This window comes from Chlorocebus sabaeus, chromosome 12 (assembly GCF_047675955.1).
Source record: "Chlorocebus sabaeus isolate Y175 chromosome 12, mChlSab1.0.hap1, whole genome shotgun sequence".
Taxonomy (NCBI): Eukaryota; Metazoa; Chordata; class Mammalia; order Primates; family Cercopithecidae; genus Chlorocebus; species Chlorocebus sabaeus.
Genome location: NC_132915.1, coordinates 4,232,396 through 4,249,216, shown reverse-complemented (window position 1 = coordinate 4,249,216; position 16,821 = coordinate 4,232,396). Strand labels below are relative to the sequence as shown.

At 42.7% G+C, this 16,821-nt stretch overlaps 1 protein-coding gene across 1 annotated transcript in view; it reads left to right on the top strand.

Moving 5' to 3' along the window:
* The window catches only part of PTPDC1 (protein tyrosine phosphatase domain containing 1), a 123,236-nt gene that overhangs the window by 33,564 nt on the left and 72,851 nt on the right, over positions 1-16,821 (top strand). The window contains exon 2 of the mRNA XM_007969807.3: positions 11,035-11,122. Coding sequence (XP_007967998.1) covers positions 11,041-11,122 — 82 coding nt within the window. The 5' untranslated portion in view covers positions 11,035-11,040. The remainder of the gene's footprint in view (positions 1-11,034; positions 11,123-16,821) is intronic.

Below are 16,821 nucleotides of genomic sequence, written 5' to 3'. Positions count from 1 at the left end.
TCCATCTCTTTTTCTTTCTCTTCAACTTCTCCTTTGTTTCTCTCTTTCTCTCTGACTCCCTCTTTGTCTCTTCCTCTCTTTCCTTATTTGACTTTCTTTCTCTCTGTCTCTTCCTCTCTCTCTCTTTCTCTCTCTCTTTTCCTTTCTGCTGATCTTTCCCTGCCTCTGCTAGCAGCTTATGCTCCTGTTCTCCCCTCTCCTTCCAATTTTATTGGTTTTGGCAGTGTAAGACTGCCACCTTCTTGTGTGCTATAACTCCATAATTTCCCTGTGGTATTCATTGGGGTTTCCCCCAGAGATTAGGGACTCCCCTTTTTCCATATTGCAGCATGGCCATGTAGGATCAGACAAGCATACTTGCTATCTGTTTACACATTTACTCTTCTTCCCTTTTCCCAGTTCTAAGGCTCGGGTAAGTGCCACTAGTTCTGCTAACTGGGCACTGGTCCCTGGGGAAAGAGGCTTACTTTCAAGTACAGTTACATCACTAACTATGGCATAACCTGCCCTTCGTATTCCATTCTCCACAAATGAACTTCCATCAGTATATAGATTAAGGTCAGGATTAGCTAAGGGGACTTCTAAGAGATCTTCTTGGGTGGCATAAGTCTGGACTATAATTTGTTGGCAGTCATGCTCGATTGGTTCCCCATCCTCTGGGAGAAAAGTGGCAGGGTTGAGGGCCACGCATGTGCATATTTGAAGCACCGGTCCCTCAAGGAGTAGTGCCTGGTATCTAAGTAGGTGGTTGTCTGATAACCATAAACTTCCTTTGGCACCTGGTGTGCCATTTACATCATGAATAGTCCAGACAGTGAGGTCCTTTCCTTGTGTTATCTTGACAGCTTCTGACACTAAGATGGCCATTGCCTCAACTACCTGTAAACAGTGAGGCCAGCCTTTTGCTACTACATCAGTTTCATCACTTAGGTATGCCACTGGTTGTGGGGTTGTCCCATGAGTCTGAGTAAGGACTCCAAGAGCTATCCCTGCTCTCTGTGATGTATAAAGAGAAGTTTTGTCCTGTTGGAAGGATTAAAGTTGGAGTTTGTACTAGGACCTGCTTTAAGGTTTTGAAGGCTATTTCTGCCTCTGGTTTCCATTTTACTAGATGAGTATAGAGTGGCCTGGCTAGCTTGCTGTATCCGGGGATCCACAGTCAGCAAAAGGAACACCCACAACTGTTTTAATGTCTTAGGGTGAGGATAAGCCAGTATAGGCTGTATTCGTTCCTTGCTGAGGGCGCTGGTCCCTCTGGCTAAGATTAGGCCTAGATATTTAACCTGCCGTAGGCAAAGCTGGGCCTTCGACCTAGACACCTTGTACCCTTGATTAGCTAGAAAGTTCAAGAGATCTAGAGTAGCCTGCTGGCACAAGGCTTCTGAACTGGTAGCCAAAAGTAAATCATCCACAGACTGAAGTACCAGAGTGCCTGGACTTGAGAAGTGGCCTAGATCTTGGGTCAGTGCCTGAACAAACCATGAGGGCTGTCCCTAAACCCTTGGGGCAAGACTGTCTATGTAAGTTGGGATGTGTGGTCTGTGGGATCCTCAAAGGCAAAGAGAAACTGGGAGTCAGAGTGCAGGGGAATACAGAAGGCACCCTTGAGGTCCAGAACCATGAACCATTCTGCTTCCTCTGGTATATGAGAGAGCAGGGTGTAGGGGTTGGGTACAACCGGATATAGAGGAATTACTGCCTCACCGATGAGTCCAAGATCCTGCACTAGTCTCCACTGACTGTTCAGTTCCCACACTCCTAGAATTGGGGTTTTGCAGGGACTGTTGCATTTCCTTACTAAGCCTTGAGCTTTTAAATGTTCAACAATATCCTGAAATCCCCCATGAGCTTCAGGTCTCAAGGGACATTGCCTTCGATAAGGAAAAGTGGTGGGATCCCCTAACCTGATTTGGATCGGGCGAGCATCCCTTGCCCCTCCAAACTGTCCCTCCAATGCCCAGACTCCAGGGTTGATTCCCCTCTCAAGGAGGGGACAACAAATGGGTAACTTGTTCCCCATATTCATGTAGATAGTAGCTCCAGCCTTGGCTAATATATCCCTCCCTAATAAGGGTGTGGAGATCCATACTGGGGATGGCTTGCTGACCAGTAGGGAATTTGTCCCTTTCTTCGGCTGTCATTCTATCATTTACTTCACTAAGATACCAAGTATCTCCAAACTCTCGGGCTGCAACTAAAGCCACATTATTTTCATTAAAGGCCAGGGTTTGATCTAACAGTAGCATGACATCTCTCCAAGCAAGGTCGAAGGTTTGCCCTAGACCCTGTAGGACATCCATGTACCTATCAGGGTTATCTGAAAACTTCCCCAGGTCTGCCTTAATCTGCTTTAAGTCAGAGAGGGAGAAGGGAACATATACCCGGGTTGGGCCAAATTCCCCTCCCCCTACAGTTTGAAGGGGACACAACCGATAGCTTGGGGGTTTTTTGTGGTCCTTTTGAGATTTATTTGCTTATTTCCTTCTGGGCAAGGGAGATTAGAGAAGGATTATCATTAATAGGAAGGGGAGCTATAGGGAGGCTAGGATATGGGGTAAGCTGAGAGGTCCTCTTGTGAAATATAAATTGTAAGCTTTGCATAGTTGTGTATTCTCCCTCAATGAAAAGAAAGCTTGGTCATAAGGTATTTCACTCCATTTGCCTTCCCTCTTACAGAAAAGGTCAAGCTGCAGGATAGTATTGTAATTTGTACTTCCCTCAGGTGGCCATTTTTCCCCATCAGAGAGAGAATATTGGGGCCAAGCCATAGTGCAGGAAAAAATGAGCCACCTCTTTTTTCAGGGTTTGTGGGTCAAATTCGTCCCAATGGCTTAGGATGCATTTCACAGGTGAGCCTGTTGATGCCTGAGTGTTTCCCATCTGAAAGACAAAATCGCCCACAGTTTTGGTTTGTGTTGTTTCTCCGCCTGCCCAAGAACCCACAATGGTCCCTGGACCCTGCTGATAGGAATAGTTGCGCTCACTGACGCAGCAGCAGAAACACTAGTTCTCCTCCCAGACCACAAGGAGGATCGAGGAAGGTCAGATTTAGTGGCCCTTACTGACGCATTCTCGAAAACCCACACGCTTGCCTGTCCTCCTAGACCACAAGGAGGACCAAGAAAAATCTGATTCAGTGGCCCTTACCGACGCATTCTCGAAAACCTGTTAAGAGTCCTAAGCAGTCTCCTGTTAGTAATGGGACATTACCTGTGTCCTAGAAAGATGTTATGCCCCAAAAATGAAGTGGAGCACCATACCCTGAGGGAGGGGGGATCTCCAGAGTTGGAAGAGTGATGCCTTTTGTCCCCACTTATATGAATAGGAAGGATACAATTTCTGAGGCTCCCCAGATCCTAGCTTCAGGAATAGCTTTTGTTAGGCCTGTTTGTCTGAGGAGGTATCCTAAAATTCCAGGTAATCCCCCCCACAACAGGGCTTTGGGCAAAAATTATGTCTTTCTGATTGGTGAGCCCGGGTGCCTAAAGAAGGTAACAGAGTCTTCCGAGTTTATACTAGAAGTCATTTTTATTGGAGAAACTAGAAAAGCACCAGAGACAGGGAGTGATTTTTAAAAGCGGGACTAGCCTCAGAGAGGAGGAGAGAGGAACTTGGTCTGGCAGGCATTAGGACCCAGGGGGCAAGAGTCAGGATAGATAGGATAGATGGGCGAATCTCGCTTGGATGACATGCCTTTGAGACCTCTGCTCATGGCCGCAGGGTCAACTAACTTGTTGTCGGGACCCTGGAGCTCAATGGCTTTCCTCTTTGTCAACCTTTGGCTCAGCGCAGAGGTACAGGAAAAGTGGAAGCTGGTTCCAGGCAAACCAACGCTCCCAACTCGAAAGACTCGTGGGTTGTTAGAGAGCCCTTTCCCAGAAAACTTAACACCTGTGTCTTTAGTCCAGCGGCCACACTAGTCACTTTTAACTGGCCGACAGGTGCCTGGTATTTAGTCCCTGGATTCTAAGGAAAAATAGGACAGAATAGCAAGCGAAAGGGGTCCGATGGTACTCACTGCTTGGTGATAGGTGATAGTCTCACCGCTTGGCGATAGGCAATGGTCCCTTCGTGGTTGCCAAAATGTATCTGGAATTGATGGGCTCTTGGTCTCTCTGACTTCAAGAATGAAGCCACGGCCACTTGCAGTGAATGTTACAGTTCTTAAAGATGGTGTGTCCAGAGTTTGTTCCTTCTTATGTTCAGACGTGTCCGGAGTTTCTTCCTTCTGGTGGGTTTGTGGTCTCGCTGGCTTCAGGAGTAAAGCTGCAGACCTTCACGGTGAATGTTACAGCTCATAAAGACAGCGCAGACTCAGAGTGAGCAGCAGCAAGATTTATTGTGAAGAGCAAAAGAACAAAGCTTCTGTAGCGTGGAAGGGGACCCTAGCGGGTTGCCACTGCTGGCTCAGGCAGCCTGCTTTTATTCCTTTTTCTGACCCCACCCACATCCTGCTGATTGGTGCATTTTACAGGGAGCCGATTGGTCTATTTTACAGAGAACTGATTGGTCCATTTTACAGAGAGCTGATTGGTTCATTTTGACAGTGCTGATTGGTGCGTTTACATCCCTGAGCTAGACATAGAGTGCTGATTGGTGTATTTACAATCGTTTAGCTAGACACAGAAGTTCTCCAAGTCCCAACTAGATTAGCTAGACACAGAGAACTGATTGGTGCATTTACGAACCTTGTGCTAGGCACAGGGTGCTGCTTGGTGCATTCACAATCCTTGAGCTAGACACAAAGTGCTGATTGGTACATTTACAATTCTCCAGCTAGACATAAAAGTTCCCCAAGTCCCCACCAGATTAGCTAGATACAGAGTGCTGATTGGTGCATCCACAGACCCCCGAACTAGACAGAGTGCTGGTTGGTGCATATACAATCCTCCAGCTAGACATAAAAGTTCTCCAAGTCCCCACCCAACTCAGGAGCCCAGCTGGCTTCCCCTAGTTGATGCCACGCTGGGACCGCGGGCAGAGCTGCCCATCAGTCCCGCACCACCCGCCGGCACTCCTCAGCCCTTGGGCAGTGGATGGACCGGGGGCTGGGGAGCAGGGGGCGGCACCCCTCCAGGAGGCTCCGACCGCGCGGGAGCCCGGTCCGGGGGGGTTGGGGGGGTGCTCGGGCATGGCGGGCTGCAGGTCCTGAGCCCTGCCCCACAGGGAGGTGACTGAGGCCTGGTGAGAATTCGAGCACGGCCCAGCCAGCAGTGCTGAGGGATCCGGTGCACCCTCTGCAGCTGCTGGGCTGGGTGCTAAGCCCCTCACTGCCCGTGCCGGTGGCGCCAGTGGGCCACTCTGAGTACAGGTCTGTGGAGCCCGCACCCACCTGGAACTCACGCTGGCCCGCGAGCATGGTGCACAGCCCCGGTTCCTTCCCACGCCTCTTCCTCTACACCTTCCTGCAAGCAGAGGGAACCAACTGTGGCCTCCGCAAGCCCAGAGAGGGGCTCCCACAGTACAGTGGCGGGCCGAAGGGCTCCTCAAGCATGGCCAGAGCAGATGCTAAGGCCCAGGAGTTGCTGAGAGCGAGTGAGGGCCGCCAGCATGTTGTCACCTCTCAATAGTGATAACAATTGTATTTTGTCTCACATTTAGAATAAGTCTACAGACGAAGCTTGAGAAAATTATAGATTAACTGAAATTTAAAAGTTAAAAATCTTCATATAAAAATGGTATGGTTGGCAGAACTTGAAAGTGGAGGGGAAAAGCAAGTGGACAGTAGTGTAAGTTAACTAATTTACATCGAAAGAATCAAGATACTGTTTAAAAATGATAGAATAAGAGACGGTTAAAGGATATTCACCTTTAAAATTTACAAAGATAATCAGAATTTTAAATTACAGAAATAATCAGAAGACAAATATTTTGATGTATTATATAGGAGAAGGTCTGGCATGATGGAAGGTAGGGTAAATGAGCCAGTTTCCTCATCTTTAAATCAGGAATTCAGTAGTATGGTTTAAAGATGGTAGCATAAGAACCAGAGGTCTAAGTATAGTGATTATTACCCCCAGCCCCAGGATAACTAAAGTGAGAGTTTAAATGGTTTACCTCTGTGGGATAAAACTTGGCTTGGGGGGATAGAGGTGGAGACTTTTATTTTTCATTCTGTTACCATTTATTCACTTTAAACTTTCATATATGTTTAATTATCCCTAGTGAATATCTTTTTTAGCCTCAAAATATATGGACCAGCTTTATTCTTTGACTGTTGTTGTATCCTGATGTGTCTTGAGATTGCTGAAAATGCTAAAGTGATAATAAGCCACATAAACTTTTCAGATAAGGAAGGTGACTGGTTTTGTTCTTATTTTTGATGATCATTTCACATCTGGGAACTAGACTTCAGTTCTGGGCACTAGAATATTGATGACTATAGAGTGTGTATATAGAAAAGAGCATCCAAGCTGGTGAGGAGGTCTAGAAACATTACTTACGACAAAAGGTAAAGGGAACTGCTAATGTATCATCTGGGAAACTATACATCAGAAGTGAGGGGAGCATGATCACTAGCTTTAGATATATGGAAGAAGGGGTGTATTGTTCTGTGTGAGCAGAAATAGGACCAGTGGGTAGAAATTACAGAGTGGTAATATTATAAAAAGCTTTCTAGCTACCAGAGCTGTGTAATGATGTCACTGTTACTGTTTAGACAAAGATATTGTGGAGAGTATGCTCACATTTGGTTAGGATTCTCCTAAAGGAACTTCTGAGGTTCCTTACAACTTAGAGTTTCTGAAGGATTAGTTAGAAATAAGTCTTTAAAGTAGTCCATAATTGTAACCCATAAGAGTACAATTAACTCAACATACACTTTTTTAATAAACATTGTGTTAGTCCATTCTCCTGTTGCTATAAAGAAATACCAGAGACTGAGTAATTTATAAAGTAAAGAGGTTTAATTGGCTCATAGTTCTGCAGGTGTACAGGAAGCATGGCAGCATTGGCTTCTGGGGAGGCCTCAGGGAACTTTTACTCATGGCAGAAGGCAAAGCAAGAGCAGGCATCTTACATGACAGAAGCAGGAGGAAGGCAGAGGGAAGTGCTGCACCCTTTTAAACAACTGAATCCAGTGAGAACTCACTATACAGTACCAAAGGGGGATCATACTAAACCATTCATGAGGACTCTGCCCCCACCCATGATCCAGTCACCTCCCAGCAGGCCCCATCTTCAACATGGGGATTACAGTTCCACATGAGAGTTCAGTGGGGACACAGATCCAAACCATACAGTTCCACCTCTGGCCCCTCCAAATCTCGTTTCCTTCTCACATTGTAAAATACACTTATGCCTTTCCAACAGTACCCCAAAGTCTTTACTCATTCCAGCACTAACTCAAAAGTCCAAAGTCTCATCAGAGACAAGGCTAGTACCTTCCACCTATGAGCCTGTAAAATCAAAAACAGATTAGTTACTTCTAAGATAAAATGGGGATATAGGCATTGGGTAAATACTCCCGTTCCAAAAAAGAGAAATCAGCCAAAACAAAGGGGCTACAAGCTCCATGCAAGTCTGAGACCTAGCAGGGCAGTCATTCATCCTTAAAGCTCCAAAATACTCCATGGGCACACTGATGCACAGGGTGGGTTCCCAAGTCCTTGGGCAGCTCAGCTCCTATAGCTTTGCAGGGTTCATCTCCTAAGGCTGCTCTCATGGGCTGGCATTGAGTGCCTATGGCTTTTCCAGACACAGGGTGCAAGCTGCTGGTGACACTGTCATTCCAGGATCTGGAGGAGAGTGGCCCTCTTCTCGCAGCTGCACTAGGCAGTGCCCCAATGGGGACTATGTGTTGGGGATCCGACCCCACATTTTCCCTCTGTGCTGCACTGGTAAAGGTTCTCCATGAGGGCTCTGCTCCTGCAGCAGGCTTCTGCCTGGACATTCAGGTTTTTCCATATATCCTCTGAAATCCAGGTGGAAGTTCCCAAGCTTCAACTCTTGCATTCTGTGCACCTGCACGCTAAACACCACATAGGAGACACCAAGGCTTATGGCCTGCACCCTCTTAAGCAGTATCCTGAACTGTACTTGGGCCAATTTTAGCTACAGCTGGAGCTGCTAGGGTGCAGGGAGCAGTGTCCTGGGGCTGCACAGGGCAGCAGGGCCCTGGGCATAGCCCACAAAACCACCCTTTCCTCCTAGGCCTCTGAGCCTGTATTGGGAGGGGCTACCTGGAAGGTCTCTGAAATGCCTTCAAGGCATTTTTCCCATTGTCTTGAATATCAGCACTTGCCTTCCTTTTCGGTGTGCAGATTTCTCCAGCCTGCTTGAATTGCTCTCCTGTAAATGGACTTTTCTTTTCTACCACATGGCCAGGCTGCAAATTTTCCAAACTTCTATGCTCTGCTTCCCTTTTAAATATAAGTTCTACTTTCAGGTCATGTCTTTGCTCATGCATATGAGATACGCTTTTAGAAGCAGCCAGGTGACTTCTTAAACATTTTACTTCCACTAGATACCCTAAATTCTCTGTCAAGTTCAGAGTTCCACAGATACCTAGGGCAGGGGCACAATCCAGCCAAGCTCTTTGCCAAGGTTTAACAAAAGTGACTTTTACTCCAGTTCCTGGTAAGTTCCTCATTTCCATCTGAGACCTCCTCAGCCTGGCCTTCACTCTCCATATCACTATCAGCATTTTAGTTACAACCATTCAACAAGTCTCTAGGAAGTTCCAAATTTTCCCTCATCTTCCAGTCTTCTGAGCCCTTCCCACTCTTCCAACCTCTGCCCATTAGCCAGTTCCAAAGCTGCTTCCATATTTTCAAGTATCTTTCTTATTCCATTCTCGCATTGCTATAAAGAAATACATGAAACTGGGTAATTTCTAAAGAAAAGAGGTCTGATTGTCTCATGGTTCTGCAGGCTGTACAGGAAGCATGGCAGCATCTGCTTTGGGGGAGGCCTCATGGTGGAAGGCAAAGAGGGAGTGGGAGCAGGAGGAAGGGCGGGGGGGTGTTGCTACACACTTTTAAACAACCAGATCTCATGAGAACTCTACCACAAGACAACATCAAGGAGATGATGCTAAATCATTCATGAAGGATCCACCCCCATGACCCAGTCATCTCCCACAGACTCTACCTCCAACATTGGTGAACACAATTTGACATGAGATTTGGGTGGGGACAGATCCAAACCATATTAGACATGTTTTCAATAGGCTTTAGGATACAAAGATAAATAAGATATGAATAGACTCAACTCAGTCAAGTATGGTCCATTTCAGTTTTTCTGGCTTTTCCATTCTCTAGATACATAAAGGTAAACCAGTCATACCTCCTCCTCGTGACCCCATGGTCTACAGGGGATACTGTCAGGTATACATGTTTCATTACATTACAGCTGAAGAGCAAAGAGTGAGGACAGGGAAAGCTTCACAAAAAAAGTAATGACTGGTCCAAGTTTGTCACCAACATGCTCTGTGACTTTCCATGCTGGATCATGTGGGACAAGGCAGGACCTTCTCTGGAACATGGTTCATAACATCTTATATACAAAATAGCCAGGGCTAGAGTCCCAGCTGCTCCAAAATTCCATGATTCTAATATGGTGATACTTGTTTTTCCCATCAAAATGTTTTAAGAAAATAGTCCAAATTTTAAAATATGGTAGAAAAAAAGTTTTATCTAAGTCTAATCTTAATGGATATCCTTTCAAATTAAGTTTTTGCTAATGAATTTCCTGGAACAACTTGTTCCATTAGTCTGTTTACTTAATGTCTTTATGTAATGTTTATTTGAAATATTATGCACATTATAAACTTTTGCATTAATTAGTATGATACCCAGTGTATGACATTATTATTATTTCAGGAAGCATTCTTTTTAATTTCACTTTAGATCACCCCTGTGATTTTAATTCCTGTATTTCTTTTGAAGGGAAATAGCTTTATCAAATAGGATTTTAGATTTTTTATTTTGTACTTCTTGAGCATATAAAGATTGCTTTTAGAAGTAAAATTTTAGTGAACTTGAAATTCTCAAAGAATCACTGAGATTTGAGAAGTGACTTTTTTCTTAGAGGAATGATCCAGTGCACCAGAGAAAAATATTAATTAGGGCTGGATTTAATTACCACTGTAGATTTATGGGTGCAAGAATTTTGACAAGTTTTTATTGACTTTAAATAAAATTCATAGCCATTTAATAAGCTAAAAAAAGTATAATATTTGACCCCCCAATAATAGATGTTCAAACCATAAACATGGTTTTGCAAAGAAATTATTAAAATCGTTATTTAGAAAAAACTCTAGAATTGTGTTATTTTCTCTTGTATCATAGTCAACTCCATAAACTTTTCTGGGTTATGTGCTTGCATTTTACGGAAATAGTTTTATCATTTGTAAAATTCCACAACTGAGTTTTGTTTTCATCAATATTTACATTGAGGTACTGTTAGGAGCTACAAAGTGGAATTACACTGTTGTTTATCTGGAAGCTCAAAAATGTTGAAATCATCTTTATTAGAATTTCTTTCATCTGCAGCTGTGTACTAGTTGAAAAAACTGATGGAAGCTGAAAGATGGGATTAACTACCACCCTACTACTTAGTGTGTGTTAATCCTACTGACACGACTTCTACCCCTTTAAAATAGGGGATGAGAGCTACTTCGTAGAGCTCTTGTTAGAAAAAAGTGATTTAATATTGGTGTCTGGCATATAGAAAGAACTTAATAAAGATGATAGTTTTTGGTTTTTTGACATCTAAGAAGATTTAATTAACTTTCCTCAGTGGAAACTGTATCATTTTAGCAATACAATAATGTCTTAGCCATGAAATTTAGCATGTGTAATTAATGTAAAAATTATTGAGGTATTTTACATTGTATTTTTTGTGTTAAATTTTCAGCATCTTGTATGTATTTTACACTTACAGCACATCTCAACCTGACTAGCCATATTTCAACTATCCGCCACTTGGCCAATGACTGCAGCATTGGATAACAAAGATCTAGCCATATTTTGGGTAATTAATAAATGACTATCCCAAGGCAAACTTTCAAAAAATAATTTTTCTTTCCAACAGACTACCATGGCTGCAGGAGTCTTGCCTCAGAATGAACAGCCATACTCTACCTTCATGAATAACAGCAAGTGTGTTGCAAACATGAAAGGTAATATCTCTTTAATACATTTTTTGTCTCTCTGTGCAAGCTAGCATTTAATAAAAGTAGCTATATGAATGGACACAGAAGAAAAGGCTCTCTTCTTCATCTTGGCCAAGATGATAAAGCAGTAAGTAATACATGCAACTTGGGATTCTAATATGAAGAAGAAAGCCCTACTTCTCCCAGTGTTTTTTCTCTCATGCTGTTTTGCTTTTTAATGATACCCCAGGCAAGGACAAGTGTCATGACTTGAACTCTTACTACCACATTTGCCCTTTACTCTTCCTGACCATCACAAGCTCTGAGCTGGGAGCCTTCCTGCTTCTACTTTCATATTGCTGGTCTTGCTGCCACCACCGGCAGTTAACCTCTCTAAGAGAGATGTGAAGTAATTTCTCTTGGCAGTACCACTTGCAGTATTTTCTAACTGCCCCCTTGGGGCTTTGCCGACATTCACTTTAGTCCTACTGTATAGAGAACTTTGAAGGATTTCTCCCCCAAGTATAGATTTGATGATAGGAAGAAAAGTAAAGGAGTAAGGGTCTAACTAAAGGTATTGAGTTCAACACTTGCTAGAACAAGTCAGTTCTGTTGTGTTCTTGTTGGAATCTGACCACTCCACCAGGGGGCGTTCTCTCTCATCAAGAAAATCATTGTTTCCCACTTCTCATCTTGTCCAAACTCCATATCCTTGTAGATCCTCCTTCATCCGTCTTTGCTGTGTTTGGCCCTAGAGGCACTAATACTACTGGTAACTACCATTTGTGGACAGCTTCTAGGTGCCAGACTTAATGTGTTAGTTTCCCTGGTCTTAGAAAGAAGTATTGTCTAAAACAAACGCAAGAATGATGTCTACTGGCTGCTTCCCTTCTAGAATAATGTTTCCTTCCCCCTGAGTAACTCTTCATCCAACAAGTCTGAGTCAGATGAACCTTTTTCCCTTTTCTTTCTTCTGTTGTAAATGTTACCTCTTAGTTGGTGTTTCTCAATGGCAATTCTGTTGTCTTTGGGGGTGGGACAACTCTTTGTTGTACTGGAGAACTCTGAGCAAGCATCTCTGACCCCTCCCACTAAATCCAGTAGCATCCCCAGGTTCCAGTGACAATGAAAAAACCCGGCATGTTTCCAAACACCCCCAGGAAGGTCGCACCACCTCTATTGCGATCCACTAGGTATGCTGACTTTTACCTTTGCAAAAAACATCTTTTTAATTAAAATTTTCCTCTTAGTATAAATGCAGCTAATTTTTAGTTAGGAAAAAATCTAGACAAATAACATTTGCTTTATAGCTAATTTTAGTAAAGCATATCTCATCTATAAAGATAGTTATACTTTATTATGTTTGTGGATGGGAAGTATTTTTTTAAATGTTATATAGTGAATCATGGGAAAATGTAATTGGGGGATACATAAATAAAGTATTTATTTTTAAAGGAAAATAGAAAACTTATCAAGAAGTAGTTGTGGAGTGAGACAGACCTAGAGTTAAATCTTGATTCCACTACTTAAAAAAAAAAAAAATTTTTTTTTTTTTTTTTTTTTTTGGTCTTTTTGAGATGGAGTCTCCCTCTGTTGCCTAGGCTGGAGGGCAGTGACATGATCTTGGCTCACTGCAGCCTCTGCCTCTCAGGTTCAAGAGATTCTCCTGTCAGCCTCCCAAGTAGCTGGGACCACAGGTGTGTGCCACCACGCCCAGCTGGTTTTTGTATTTTTAGTAGCGATGGGGTTTCACATGTTGGCCAGGCTGGTCTCAAACTCCTGACCTCAAATGACCTGCCTGCCTCAGCCTCCCAAAGAGATTACAGTAGTGAGCCACTATGCCCGGCCATTAAAAAAACAAAACAAAAAACTTTTATTATGGAAAATTTCAAACACAAAAGTATACAGAATAAAATAAAGATACCCATATTTGTATCATCCCCCATGTATGCATCATCCCTCAAATATGTACCATAACCCAGTTTTAACAATCTCAGCCACTCACTTCTCTCACAGTTCCCTGCACTTTGAAGCAAACTGAGGCATCGCATCATTTTATTTGTTAAATAACCACATCATTGGCCCGGCCCGGTAGCTCACACCTGTAATCTCAGCACTTTGGGAGGCTGAATTGGGTGGATCATAAGGTCAGGAGTTCAAGACCAGCCTGGCCAATATGGTGAAACCCCATCTCTACTAAAAATACAAAAAAATTAGCTGAGTGTGGTGGCGTGTGCCTGTAATCCCAGCTACTTGAGAGGCTGAGGCGGGAGAATTACTTGAACCCAGGAGGTGAAGGTTGCAGGGAGCTGAGATCATGTAGTACCCCTGCACTCCAGCCTTGGTGACAGAGTGAGACTCCATCTCAAAAATAATAATAATAATAATAATAACAATAAGCCACATCAATACTACCATGCCTCAAATAATCAACAGTATTTGCTTGATATCATCAAGTATCTAAACAGTGTTCAATTTTCTAATTGTCTTATAGATATACCATAGATATATTTATATATATATCATGTGTGTGTATAATTTGTTTGAATTCGGATTCAAAAAAAGTCAATACATGTAATTGGTTGCTATTTAGCTTCAATCTCTTTGCTTTTTACTCTCCCAGGCTGGAGTGCAGTGGCATGACCTTGGCTCCCTGTAACCTCTGCCTCCCAAGTTCAAGCGATTCTCATGTCTCAGCCTCCTGAGTAGCTGGGATTACAGGCACGCGCCACCACACCTGGCTAATTTTTGTTTTCTTAGTAGAGACAGGGTTTAGCCATGTTGGCCAGGCTGGTCTCAAACTCCTGGCCTCAAGTGATCCACCCACCATAGCCTCTGAAAGTGTTAGGATTACAGGCGTGACCTACCTTGCCCAGCTTTCAATCTCTTTTAAACTTGGGCTTCCCTCTGTCTCTTTTTCCTTACAGTTTATTTGTTGAAGGAAACAGGTTTTTTTGCCTTGTGCAGTTTGCCACAATCTGTATTTTGCTGATTATATCGACATGGTATTTTCTATAAATTGGTAGATGGATGTAGAGTCTAGTCAGATTTTTTTTTAGTTGGCAAGACTGTTTCATGGGCAGTGCTATATTCCTGCCTCAGGATGCCCAGGCTGTATGATTGTCTTGCTTTTTGTGATGTTAATTTTTTTATTTTGAAATAATTTCAAACTTACAGTAATCGTACAAGAAAAGCACACAAAAGAACTCCTACATTCTATTCACCCAGAGACCCCCATTCAAGTTTTGTCAGCAGTCCCAATAATATCCTTTAATAGGAAAATGATTCTGGTAATGTTTTTTAAATCCCTTTCAAAGGCCTTAATCACTCCTTTCTTGACCTTTATGACCTTAACATTTTTTAAGATTACAGACTTTTTTTTTTGTAACATGTTCCTCAATTTGGGTTTGTCTGCTGTTTCCTCATGATAAGACTGAGATTATGCATTTTTGGTAGAAGGATCACAAATAGCACCAGATGTCGTTTTGCCCCATCACTGGTAATGTTTAGTTTGATCACATCAGTAAAGCTGTGTCTGCCAAAGTTTATCCATTATAAATTATTCTTTCTCCCCTCATAATTAATATTTTAAGGAGAGATGCTTTCAGACTACGTAAATATCCTGTTCCACATCCAACTTTTACCTAACAGCTTTAGCAGCTATTACTGTTTCTTGCCTGAATTAATTATTACTGTGATAGACAACTGGAGATTTTCTTCCCCTGCCCAACCCTCCAATAACTAGAGATTTTCTAATTTAATTATTCCTTCTGTCTTTATTAGTTGGCATTCTAGTGTAAGGAAGAATTTCCTATTCTTATTTGTTCAATTGTTTATTTATTTAGCATGGATTCCTGTTTTGCTCAGTGGATTGTGATCCTTTACTATGACTTATTTGGATGCTCCAGTTTCCCCATATTTGGACAGTAAGAACCCCTTCAAGCTCTTTACAATGTCCATTTTACGTGTCCCCGCCATTCCTGTATTCCTCACTCTCTGGCACGGCAAGATCTTCCAGCTCATCTTATTCTTTTCTTGCCCTGGCCCAGAAATCAGCCATTTCTTCAAGGAACCTTGGTTCTTTTTCGTAGGAAATGGTACTTAGAAACCAAGATGTGGTATGCTTACTACTACTGGAATATCATGATTCCCAACCCCTTTTAGGGGACAGAGCTAGGAAATACGTGTTCATACATATACATAAGTATCTGTCCATTTTTACGGGTACAGTCATCCCTCCTTGTACACAGGGGATTGGTTCCAGGACCCTCCCACCCCCGGTGTACCAAATCCATGCATACTCAAGTCTCATAGTCTCCTCTGTGCTACCCACCCGCGCTAAAGGGTTTTGCATCTTGCATATACTGTATTTTCAGTCCCTTTGTTGATAAAAATCTGCATATAAGTGGACCAGCTCAGTTAAAACTTGTATTCAAGAGTCAACTGTATATTTATTTCTGTTTCTGTCTATATATATTGAAAACCACAAGTTCACTTTGTTACTTCCAATTCTTTTTTTTTTTTTTTTTAAAGATAGAGTCTCGCTGTCGCCCAGGCTGGAGTCAGTGGCACAATCTCTGCTCACTGCAACCTCCGCCTCCTGTGTTTAAGCAATTCTCCTGCCTCAGCCTCCCAAGTAGCTGGGACTACAGGCACCCACCACTGTGCCCTATTAATTTTTTTAGTAGAGACAGGGTTTCACCATGTTGGCCAGGCTGGTCTTGAACTCCTGACCTCAAGTGATCTGCCTACTTCGACCTCCCAAAGTGCTGGGATTATAGGCCTGAGCCACCATGCCCGGCCAGTACTTTCAATTCTAATCCAATATTACACCATCTTTATAGCTGTTCCCATTTATAATTATGTAAGAATGAGAAACCTGGCTCTTATTATCCCCAGTATGTTTGCTTGTTTACTCAGTCCTCCTTTTCCTAACCAGTCTCTCAACCCTGCCAGACCATCACGCAACTCAGCTGTATTTTCCATACAGGGCCCGTACCCTGCCAGGCCCCACAGCATATGCCATGCACCTTACTAGTTGCCTTCCTTGTGTTGCCCTGACCTCTGCTAGATGACCCTTGCTTAGGCTTTATGTATGGATCTTTCTCTTTGATTATATATACATGTTTAATTAAAATATTGAGATAATTGTACATTTACATGCAAATATAAGAAATAATACAGAGGGATCGTATTTACCCTTTATCCAATTTCCACCAATAGTAGCAGCTTGAAAAACTATTGTGTAATAATAGTATCACAGCCAGGATATTGACATTGTTATGGTGAAAATACAGAACAGTTCCATCAACACAGGATCCTTCCTATTTCCTTTATAGTCAAACCCATCTACATTCATAACTCTGGCCTGTGGCAACCACTATCTGTTCCTCAGTTCTATAATTTTGTCTTTGCAAGAACGTTATGTGTATAAAATCACACAGTATGTAACCTTTTAGGAGTGATGTTTTTCAGTCAGCCTAATTCCTTGGAGTTTCATCCAGGTTGTTGTGTGTACCAATAGTTGATTCCTTTTTATTGTTGAGTAGTATTCTGTGGTATGGATGTACCACAGTGTGTTTATCAGTTCATTCACTGAAGGGTATCTGGATTCTTTCTAGTTTGGGGCTATTATTAATAAAGCTGCTATAAACATCTGTGTACAGATTTTTGTGTGTAGATGAATTTTTATTACTTTGGGATAAATACCCAAGAATTTCCTTTCT